The 11,495-nt window shown below is 46.9% G+C and overlaps 1 protein-coding gene across 1 annotated transcript in view; it reads left to right on the forward strand.

Moving 5' to 3' along the window:
* The window catches only part of Lig1 (DNA ligase 1), a 34,409-nt gene that overhangs the window by 1,208 nt on the left and 21,706 nt on the right, over window positions 1–11,495 (forward strand). Inside the window, exons 2-8 of the mRNA XM_023708549.1 lie at window positions 95–184; window positions 2,930–3,065; window positions 5,303–5,429; window positions 7,308–7,403; window positions 9,803–9,910; window positions 10,562–10,699; window positions 10,940–11,015. Of these exons, the coding sequence (XP_023564317.1) occupies window positions 95–184; window positions 2,930–3,065; window positions 5,303–5,429; window positions 7,308–7,403; window positions 9,803–9,910; window positions 10,562–10,699; window positions 10,940–11,015 (771 nt within the window). The remainder of the gene's footprint in view (window positions 1–94; window positions 185–2,929; window positions 3,066–5,302; window positions 5,430–7,307; window positions 7,404–9,802; window positions 9,911–10,561; window positions 10,700–10,939; window positions 11,016–11,495) is intronic.

Below are 11,495 nucleotides of genomic sequence, written 5' to 3' on the forward strand. Positions count from 1 at the left end.
TGCTGTGACACGTATGCCATAGCTTCATCCCCACTGGACAGGAGGAATATTGGTGCTGTCATCACTTCCCTTTTCCCCTTATATGCTCCTACAGGTCATTTTTCTACCCTACACAAGAGGGGAAAGCAAAGAAGCCTGAGAAGGAAACCAACAGCAGCAGCAGAGAGACGGAGCCCCTTCCAAAGTATGTAAAAGTACCAGGATGTTGGATATTCCCTCTGTAGTCGGAATTCTTTTGGTTGCAGGTTTTGCAAACCCAATTCAAATAGTCTCAGTCCCCAAAAAGAATTTTTTAAAAAAGGGAAAAACTGAAAGTCAAAGAGCAGATCTGTCTTCGTACACAGTTGGATTCAGGCCTTAGGCTCTGATTCTATACATTTTGTCTTCATTCTAGACCAGTCTCTACATGTGGCAGAGAAGGTGGCCACTGGCCGTCTCTTCACCGTATACCTTGCCTGGGTCGTGTCACCTGTGGGCCAGTTCCCTTACCCGAGAGAGTATGCACTCAGCAGGTTTAGTTCACATCCTTCATGTTCGCTGCCTGCACGAAGGTGTCTCCTTTACATCAGACTTCAGTGTGGATTCACTGAGCAGTGATGGACGTAGAACAGTGCTTGGTTCATCAAAAGCACTGAGTACATGGCCAGAATCAACACACTTGATTTTCAGGTCTGCCCTGTGGTGTGTGCACTGCCATAGGTACACACACACACACACACACACACACACACACACAGGTTTATTTATCTACCAAATGCATCTGTTGTGGTTTAATTTTAAAAATTAGATCATTTTGTGTATATTGTTCATCACCTTGTCTCCAGTTAACATTATGACTTGGAGCTTTTTTTGTCATTCGTGAGCACAACGACTATCTCATTTTACAAGTATATTGCAGAACTATTTAGCATTTCTCTGGGCATTTATATTAAGGTTGCTTCTGGTTTGTGGGTGTAATAGTTGGCACTACAGTTTAGTCTATGTGTGTGTCCTTAGCGTGTGTACAGGCATTTTTGGCTAACATACTCCTGTGTAGCTGTATGTGATGAATATAAAAACAACTCGGAGAAGTAGGTAACTTAAAATTTTGAGTTAGTAGGTAACTAACACAGGGGAGCCTAGAATAAGGCCTGGCATATAGAAGATACTTGATATTTTCTGAACAAATGTGACTCTTAAAAGTTAATTTAAAAAAAAAAGGAGTGCACCACGCACTGTTCATTTGGTCACTGTTATATCTAATGCAGCTGGGATGATGTCTGACGTGTAGTAGTTATTCAGTAAGACAGACTATTACGCAAATTGCTTATATACAGTGATACAGTGCCTCAGTTGACAAATATTTCTGTTCTCAAACAATTCAGTTCAGCAAAGTTTTGCTTCTGTTTGAGAACTCTGCATGCAGTGACATTGTACCTCTGGGGGAAATTTGATTTGGCTCATGGCCAGAATTGTGGAAAGAATTAAGCTTGTGAACTGAGGTAGCACGATATATGTTGGGAGGCGTTCTTTTTTTTTTTTTAATATTTATTTATTTATTGTGTGTGTGTGTGTATGTGTGTGTGTGTGTGTGTGTGTGTGTGGCCACCTCAGCCCACCAGGGGGCGGAGCTGGCTGGTATGTGGTGCTGGGGATTGAACCGCTGTCCCTGTGCTTTGCATAGCTTAGCTTGTTCCAAGTAAGTGCTTTAGACCACTGAGCCTTCTCACCAGCCCCGTTCTTTTTTTTTAAATTAACTTTTTAGAGTCACATTTGTTCAGAAAATATCAAGTATCTTGTATATGCCAGGCCTTATTCTAGGCTCCCCTGTGTTAGTGGTGAACAAAACGGACAGGCATTCTTCACCTAGTTCAACAACTCTTTATTTCCACCAAAAGAGTTATATAGCCCTTTCCTTGATGCTGCATACAAACCCACCTCGTCCTTGGAGTGATGTTCCACACAGTGAGTGCCCTGCACCTATGGCAGATATCAGTGTACATGTAGTTCTTCACGTTCTGACTGAGCTCTGCGAGTGCAGGAGCCTGTGGATGTCCATTGCTCTCTCAGTGCCTGTCGCCCTGCGTTGTGACTCGCTGGGTCAGTGTCTTTCACAGACTGGGGCTCAGACAGGGGAGGAGTTGGACTGCTGTATCAGTAACGAAGTCAATGTGACTTCCTTAAAGCACAAGTTACCTTTATCTCATGGAAGACTCAGCGGTGTGGAGGCAGGTTAGGATGGCTAGCTTGCTCTGTGCTGGATTGTCCTGGCACAGTTTTCATTGCTGCCTTCATGTACATCAATAGAGCAAGTGAGTGGGTTGACTGTAGGGCGTATATAGGGTTTATATAGTTGGAGCTGGCTGCGTGCATGTGAGGCCACTTGTATCCATCCTTTTGGCCAGAACTTGGCATGTGGCCACTCCCACTGTGGGAGAGGTTACAAGTGTAGTCACTGGCTGGGTGCCATGTGCCCAGCTAAAACTGCTATAACTGAAAGAAGTATCTCTATGTGGATGTTGGAGGCCAGTTCCTGGCCTGGGTGGGTTTTCCATCTTCACAGCATCACCCACCAGAAGGTGGGCACCAAGGAGGCCTCCAAAGATGGGGGATGAAGGGATGGGTGGATGGTTAAGACTGTTCAGCTGGGTGAGGTGGTGGCATAGGCCTGTAATCCCAGTCCTCTGGGAGACTGAGGCCAGAGGATCACAAGTTCAAGCCCAGCCGGGGTAATTTGGTAGCTCTGAGATCCTGTCTCCAAATAAAATGATAAAAAGCCTTGAAATATGCTTAGTACCACAATCAGAGTAAAAAGAGCATATGCCATTGACACACCTAGAAAGTGTTCATTGTGTCCTTGAAAGGAATAAAATATAATGCGGGAGCTGGAGTCTTTGGGCACTGTGTGCCCAAGCTGCCTGTGGTACTCCCACGTTTCCCTGCCTTCCAGGGTGGCACTAAAGGAGCGGAATGGGGTGTTGCCTGAGAGCGACTCTCCAGTGAAGAGGCCAGGGCGGAAGGCAGCCAGGGTCTTGAGCAGTGAAGGGGAGGAGGATGATGAAGCCCTCAGCCCCACCAAAGACCAGGTAGGTCCCTGGCGGCCACTCGCTTTCCCAGGAGCAGCCCTGGTGCCCACTCCCTGTGGGACTGGATGCTCCCTGCCCTGCAGGGCCCCAGACATTTCTTAGAGACGAACAGATGCAGTGTCTGTGCCCTCGCACAGGTGGCCTGGTCCACAAGGCCTCTGACCTGAGAGGCGGGGCAGGGGCAGGCCATGTGCCCCTGGTGACATCAACTGCCCAAGTTGTCTGTGAAGATCAAGTGAGTCAATTCTCCACAGACCTGAGGCTACATCTGTTGCAGAGTAAGGGCTTGCATACATGTCCATCTTTCCTGTGGTTGGAGGGCCTTTCCTCTCTTCCAAATACATCAGGCCATTTCTTACTGTGTAAAAGTCCTTTGATGCCTGCAGGGTGATCTGTAGTAGTGTCAGCTTCTGTTACTCACCACTCAGACCAGCTGGTATTGCCAGCTCAGGCCACAGTCTGACCATATTGACATCTACAGGCCCCCGTGATCCTCTTCTTTTCCCTGTCGGCCCTCTCTTCCCTCTTGTCTACAGATCTTTCCTGACTCTTCACTGCAGCATCTCACACGCTGCGCGGGCCTCCACCTCTCGGCCCCTCGCGCTTCTCCAGGTGCACATTGCTCCGTCCTCTTGCCTTCAGGGCCTTGCTCAGATGGCACCTCAGTGAAACTCCCCTGACTGCTTCCATTAGTCTCTTACTATCTCGCAGAGCTGTGGATCAGGCCTCTTGGGGTGTGGGTAGCATTGCTCCTTTCTGCAGGCTGTAGAGGAAAATCCATTTCCTTAGCTTTTCCAGTTTTTGGAGGCCTCCATTTTCTCAGCCAGTCACATGGTTCACTCTGTGCCTTTTTTTTCCTGAGACTATCCTGTTTGTCCTCCCCCTTCTGAAGCAGAATGCAAACATTGGGCCCGCCTGGATAGTCACCCAGTGTTAATGTTATATGTCACATGATGGGTGAGCTTATTGCCTTCAGTATGGAATGTGACATATCCACTGTTCCTGGGCATTAGGCCGAGGACATTTTTAGGGGCATAGACTTAGCTCTGAGTAGGGAAGAGTTTGGAGCAGAAGAGAGAAAAAGGTGCTTTTGGTCTTGGGAATGTTCAGAATACCCTTTGAGATCTGTATCTATCAGGGTCCAGATAGGAGACAAACCCACCAGTAACTCAAACAATTTGATATAAAGGATTTCAGCTGGATTTACACTTGGTAGCTAAAGGATGGCAAGGACTCCTACAGCACTGTGGAGGTAGCCACTGCCTGATGCTCTACTGTGTCCTGGGGTGAGGAGCTGGAACCCAGGCCTTGTTGATGGGTGCCAGCAGAGGTGAGGCTGGGCTCTTTGAGCTTGGAAAGAGTGCTGGGCAGGAGGTGTCTCTGATGGGGCCTGTGTGGCAGTGCTGCGAGTGTTAAGGAAGCTCATTTGAGCCCTGCAGCTGTCCCAGGAGGCTGCTGCACCCCCACTTTTGTGGCCTGTTGCAGTGCCCATGTTTGCACGGTCTGATGCAGAACTGGCTGTCAGTGGTGAAGTGGGCTTCTGAGTCCTAACCCAGGCATTGCAAGGGAGAGTGGAGAGCTGAGAGTGGAGCTTTATAACCAGGACAGGGCCCTGTGAGGTCGTCAGTACTTGAAACCAAGACATTGGTAACAGTGGCTCAGACAAGATAGAAGTCGATTTTTCTCTCTAATGAGCATAAAAATTCCAGGATTCATGTGGCAGAGTCAGAGACTAGGGTCCTTCTGTATTGTTACTTGCTCTCCCTTCATATCCTTGTCAGTGTGAATGTTGACCGGGCTGTCAGGTAAGGAGGGTGCTCCATTCTGACTTTATTAGAACCAAGGGAAGTCTACCTCATTTTCCTCTATCGTGTTCTGTTGAACTGAGATCCATGACCGCGCTAGCTGCAAGCAGGGTAAGGTAGCTGGGGAAGGTAGTCTTTAGTAGTACCGTCATGCAAGTATTCAAAGCCACAAATCAAAAGTGCTGCTACCTCAGAAAACAGAATTGTCATTGGGATGCTATATGTGGAGAATATGGGGCCATGAAACTACACTGGCATATGGAGCACTGGCCTCCAGGTGAGGGGACAGCCTAGCCTGGGGCTGGACCAGTGGGTCAGCAAGAAGATTAGGCACAGAGATAGGCTCAGGGTTCCTGCTCAGTGTTCAGGAGCTGAGATTTCTGGGTGAACCTTCTTTCCCTCACTCTGGAGCTGCTTTCTCCTCCCTTCCAGGAGCCAGGGCCAGACTCCCCACAGGGGCCCTCTTCCAGCCCTGCTGCGTGCCCCAAGAACAGCCCTTCCTTCTCGGGCACCACCCCCATGGACATCTCTCCGTCAGGAATACCAAAGCGTCTCACAGGTAAGGACACCTGGCCCTTACACCTGTCATCTTTCCTCCACTTGAGTGTGCATGAGGTGGCTGTCTTCATTGTGGCCCTGACCATTGTGGTTAAGAGTACAGCCACCACTTACCAGCCTGTGGCAAATGTGTGACCGTGGGCCGATGCTGGACCTCAGAGCTTCAGGTACACACAAAGCCACTTTAGGTTGAATGTCTCTAATCCAAAATCTAAATATTGCCAAATCAAAACTTCTTAAACTTTCTATCAGTCCAACTGGTAAAATCTGTGCAGATATCCCCAAATTTACAAACTCTGAAATCTGAAATGCTTCTGGTTCCAAGCATTGTGGATAAGATGTAATGAGCCTGCACTAGATTTAGTTAATAAAGAAGCTTGAGCTCTGAAACTATACTGGGAGATGGAGTATTTTTAGAACAATCTACTTTTTTAACTGTAAATTTTATAAAACCCACATACAGATACAATATTGCTCATGAATACTTTCTGAGTTGAGATATGTAATGAGTGCTTCAGATTTTGAAGGCAGCACAAAAAATAGTATGTTGGTAATTTCATATTGAAAACACTTTGGCATATTTTGGGTATATTAAGTTTAGTAAAGCACACAATCAAAACTAAATTCACATTTTATGTTTTAACATTGTTGGTTTAAATTTTAAAATCGCATATATAGTTCACTGAATATTTCCAGTTGACAGGGCTGGTTTTGGGGGTCACTAAGAATTCAGGAGTCAGGCATCCCAGAGATGATGGCTGAGTTGAGTCTCAGAAATGGGCCAGGACTGGCTTAGACAGGGAGTGCTGCAGAGAGGAGCATTGTGCAGCCTGCATGTGGGCGCATGGAGGGGAAGGGAGCATGAGCAAGGGAGCCAGTCCCCAACCCAGACTTTGCAGCCGTACACAGTGGCCTGCTTCCCCCAAGTGATGCGGCACCTTTTCCTAGGAAGCCCAGGGTGCTGGGAACTCATAAGAGGACCAATCCACTTGCAGTAGGAGCTGCAATGATCTAGTCAATTCCCAAAAGGCCATCAGCTCTGCTGTCTGCTGTACTGGGGTCTGAGCCCCCAGCGCACCAGTCTTGGGAGACATCATCTCTGAACTGAGCACTGCTCTGGGGCTGTGCAGGAGCTGTGGTCCAGAGGCCCCAGGAGGAGCAGGTGGATGGCCTGCGTCCAGTGGAGAGAGTGATGGCAGTGCCCGGAACTACTCTTCACGAATTACATCTTCTGGAATCTTTTAGAAGGAAACAGTGTTCAAATGCAAGTGGTGTCCTGGGTAGAGGGTAGGGGAGCAGGAAACACAGGTGACTGGGGAAGAGCTGGCAGCCTCCATAGGACGTGTCGTTAGTCGCCTGTCATCATGGATGGCCAGAGCACAGTTCTGTGGGGAGGCCGGGCAGCGCTGTGGGTCTGTACCCTGAGCTAACTGTAGGCTTGGGAGCTGGGGTTTGTATGCAGCTGTGCCTGATCACTGCCACTGTTCCCGACACTTGGGTTTCCTGCTGCTTCTAGGTCTCGGAAGTTCTAGAAAAGCTTCCTCACAGATACAAAGGTAGTAAGATGCCCGAGGTGCATGTGGGACACTGAGAGCTCTTGTCAGAGCTGGGAACGGTGCTGAGCACATCCACCACTGTTTACCTGTTGAGATGGTTTCCATTCCCCAGATGCAGGAGGAGACACAGAGAGGTTCAGTAACCTGCCACAGTCACACGGCCAGGAAGCAGAAGTAGGGCTTCAAGGTTAAGGCCTGTCCTGGGGAAGTGGCTATGAGCAGATGCAAAAGTGGGTGCTGCTCAAGCCTTTTCTTGGGCCCCATTAGTGGGTCTTGCTGGACCAACATGGTTGGTAGCACTAAGAAGCCATCTGCTTGTCCAGCTCGGAAACAGATCCCCAAACGGGTCATTCAGGACGTCCTGGAAGATCAGAGTGAGGACAAGGACAGAGAAGACAAGAAGAGGAAGATGGAGAAAGGTGAGAGACCTGGAGGAGTGTATGGTTGTGCATGGGTGTGTGTGTGTGTGTGTGTGTGTGTGCGTGCGTGCGTGCGTGCGTGTGTGCACGCGTGCGCACATGCACAGACGTGTAAGGAACCTTTAGAAGGGCAGGGTAGGTATTGGAGTTTGAATCCCTCTGATATGAGGCCATAGTCTAGGAATTCTAGGGTGTCAGTCAGAATTCCACACTCACACAAGACCTCTTGTTGAAGTGTGCTTTGGTTTGGCCATCTTAATTCAATATTAATTCATAAGTATTTTCACATTTTTAATCTTCTGTTTTATATCTTTTTTTTTTTTTTGGTGCTGGGGCTCAAACTCAGGACCTTGTATTTGCCAGGCAGTCGCTTATGCCACTGAGCTGTTTCTCTGGCCCCAATCTTCTGTTTTAGTATTTGTTTTTAATGTAGTATATTTTCTTCAGAGGGTTTCTTTTGCCTTCTACATTTTACTGTACAGTAGAGGCTCCCAGGGCTTTCTTGGTTCACACTGCTCTTACTGTCTTTGCTGTTTTTTCACAGTTCTCTTAGGCCAGTACCAACAGTTCCATTTACTAAGTAGTCATGTTTAAACAACTGTTACACATTGAAAGGAAAATCAGTGCCTGTGTTTGTATCTGACTTTTACCATTGCAGCAAGCACATTTATGTGCCCTCGATGCTGCACTATGTCTCAAGACTATGGAATCTAATGGAGAACGGCCCCTCCTGTCTCCTATTCCATGTTGATTTTTGTGTAGTACATGATTTTTATCACAGCAGCAGTAAAGAGCTAGCTGTACAGAGATGCGGCAGCATTGCAAGGATGTGATACAGCAGTTGCTCAGTGTCTGGAGAAGTCAGTTCTCAGATCTCCTCCCAGGTACCAAAATCTGAGGATGTGCAAGTCTTTAAATTGGTGCACCATTTGCATGTAACCTATGTATGTCTTCCCGTATACTTTAAATCTTCTCTAGGTAATTTATACAATAAAAAGAGTGTGTGAATAGTTGTTGTACTGTGCTGTTTTGGGAATGGTGAAGACAAAGTCTCTACCTCCCCAGTATAGGCTTTTTTTTTCCTTAAGTTTTTTTTTTTTTTTGGCGGAACCAGGGATTGAACTCAGACCCTTGCGCTTGTCAAGCAAGCGCTTATTCTACTGAGCCATCTCCCTAGCCCCTTCCCTTAAGTATTTTGTTCCATGGTTAGTTAAAGTGGAACCTGCTGGCGCTGAAAAATAACTTGAGCTAGCAGTTCATAGAGCGTCCAACAGATGTCACTGGGTTTCCTTTGAAAACGTAGAAGACTATACCGTGCCACTGCCCCAGCCTTCCCAGCAACTGGAAAAAGCAATTAAAACCAGTGAGATTTGACCAGACAGAGTCTCCTGTGCAGCCATATTTTTTGTTTGATAAAAATCTTCATTAGGCTCAGTTTCCTCGCTGCAGATTTGAATTTGGGTAGTTTTGATTTCCTCACACCCAGTTTATTTCCATTGGGCAGTTTTTAGTCAGTAACATATTTGACTATGAATTGGGCCATTGTAGCCATTGTCAGTGTAAGGGTTGGGAGGGCAAGAAAATATTTCCCAAGTTACTATTTGTCATTTTTATTGTTACCCTAGTGGTATGATTTTTTTCTTAGTCATGGTAGTTTTTTTTTTTTTTTTTTTTTTTTTTTTATATAAGCTATCATGTGCATTTAAAATTCTTTCACGGGCTGGGGAGATAGCTCAAGAGAATAAGCACTTGCCTGGCAAAGGTAAGGTCCTGAGTTCAATCCCCAGTACCACAAAAAAAAAAAAAAAAAAAAAAAAAAATTTCACAGTCTACTTTGATGTGAAGCTTATGAGAGATAAATGGCCATTTGTGTTTGTGTCTTAATTGTACTTGCACATATTGGGATTGGAATCCTCCAGAAGTGCTGCCTGGCTCTGGGGTGATCTAGAGCAGCTCTGACACCTCCTGTCACTTTAGAGCCATACAGTCATCCTTTGGGGTCTGTGGAAGATTGGTTCAGGACTCCCCAAGAATAATACAAATCAAGGATGTGAATTTCCTTGAGTAAACTGGCATCCATAGTGTCTGCATGAAACCTACCCACTATTCTGTGTGCTGTAAGTCCTCACACATAACAGAGTGGAAATGCTATGGAAATACTTGTTCGTTGCCCTATGTGTGTAACAATGGCTAAAGAAATTTGTACATGTTTGGTACAGATGCAGTTTTAAAACACATTTTCCATCAGTAGTTGGCTAAATCTGCAGATGTGGTACTACAGATATGGAAGGTCAGCTGGACTGGATTGGTGGAAAAAGAATAACTGGGGGCAGAATGTGTACAGAGTAGAAATGTCTTTGGAGGTCACAGTAAACTTGTTGGCTTTTGTCTGGCATCAGAAGCAGAGACGCCAAAAGAAAGCCCCGCTGAGACTGGAGAGGCAAAAGTGAAGGAAGAAGAGGAGGGGGTCCAGCCCCTGACGCCTGCTGAGCTCCCAGAGTCCCCCAGTGAGTTTTTAACCCTCTTGTTCTCCGCAGCAGCATCACTCTGATTTTTGTGATCCACGTCTCTAAAGGACAGTGAATTTATACAAGGCTTAGATGTAGATTCTTAACCATTTAAATGGAAAATGGAAGAAACTTTTAGGCTTTGGTGTTATTTTGGGTTGTTTTTTTTTTAATCACTGTTACCTCCTCCCATGCATATGGAAAAAGAGGAACGCCAGTATAACTTCCAGACATGATAGGTGATAATTCAATGCTATTAACTGAGGCGTAACTTACTAGCTTGGGTGTCCAAGCTGAGCTACCCTGTGAGAACCCTGGGTCAGAGACAACACTTACAGGGATAGTTTTCAGGATGCAGTATTGTATCGGATCTTCTCCAGCTGCAGGACGGGGGTTCCTTCCTTGTGATCAGCTGAGACTTCTTTTAACTGTTATTTGCAAGTCTGCAACTCTAGGCTGAATTGTAGATTCAGTGCGCTGGTGAGTAAACACCAGGTCAGGGAGGATCCAAATTTAGGTTACAGAAATGAAAAAGGTGGAAGTAACCAAAATTTTCCTCCACAGTACAAGAGTATCCTAAGGTTAAAAAACAAAACAAAAAAACTCATTGTGGAGGTGGATCGCTTCACTGTCTGTCCTTTTTCACTTTAGAAGCAGAGAACTCAGCAAAGACTCCAGCAAAGATAAAAAGTGTTTCCACACCTGAGGTAGCCCCAAAGCAGGAGCCACAGGAAAAGAACCAGAGCACTCCTGCCCCCAGAGGCCCCAGGACTCTCAACAGTTTCTTCAGTGAGTGTCCCTTCCCACCGTATCCCCCAGGATGATACAGACAGGAGACAGATGGCTCTTTCTGCTGAGGCTGCCCTGGCTCCCTTCTGGCTGCCCCGCTTCTTAGAATCCCAGCTTACCTCTCCTGTTTGGTCCTCTTTGTCCCAAGTGATCATGCTGAGGTTGGGTTGATGCTGGGCAGAAGTGCAGGCCGTCTAGAGAAAAGATCTCCCACCCATCCTTTCCTGTGTTCGTTCCCAGCACCCCGGAAGCCACCCGTCAAAACTGAAGTGAAAGAAGAGCCGTCAGGTACTCCAGGAAAGGAGGAGGCCAAGGGGTAAGTCAATGTCCATCTGACAGGTGTGTTGTGGGTGTCCCGCCTGCCCTATTCCCATGGCCCAGGCCCAGCTTGGGCTTCCTTCTGCAGAGCTTCATAAGTTTTCTTTCTCTTTTTTTTTTTGGGGGGGGGGGTTGGTGGTGTGGGCGGTGTTCTGAAAAGGGCCACGTAGTAAATATGTTAGACTTTGCAGGCCACATGTGAACTCACATGTCAGATGAAGATGGTCTGAGGCCTGGGGATGAAGTTTGTCAGTACCCTCTGCTCAGCTTCTTCCTTGACCGCTGGCCTCCAGTCCTTCAGCCTCAGTCTGACCCCTATTCAGGCCTGAGGGCATCTCTGGACCATCTAGAGTTGACCTAACTTCAAAGAGTTTCCCAGTGGAGGGGCCAGGGAGATGGCTCAGTAGAATAAGCACTTGTCTGGCAAGCACAAGGGCCTGAGTTCAATCCCCAGTTCCACAAAAAATAAAAAAAAAAA

The sequence above is a fragment of the Octodon degus genome, unplaced genomic scaffold (genome assembly GCF_000260255.1).
Source record: "Octodon degus isolate 3935 unplaced genomic scaffold, OctDeg1.0 scaffold00392, whole genome shotgun sequence".
NCBI classification, from domain to species: Eukaryota; Metazoa; Chordata; class Mammalia; order Rodentia; family Octodontidae; genus Octodon; species Octodon degus.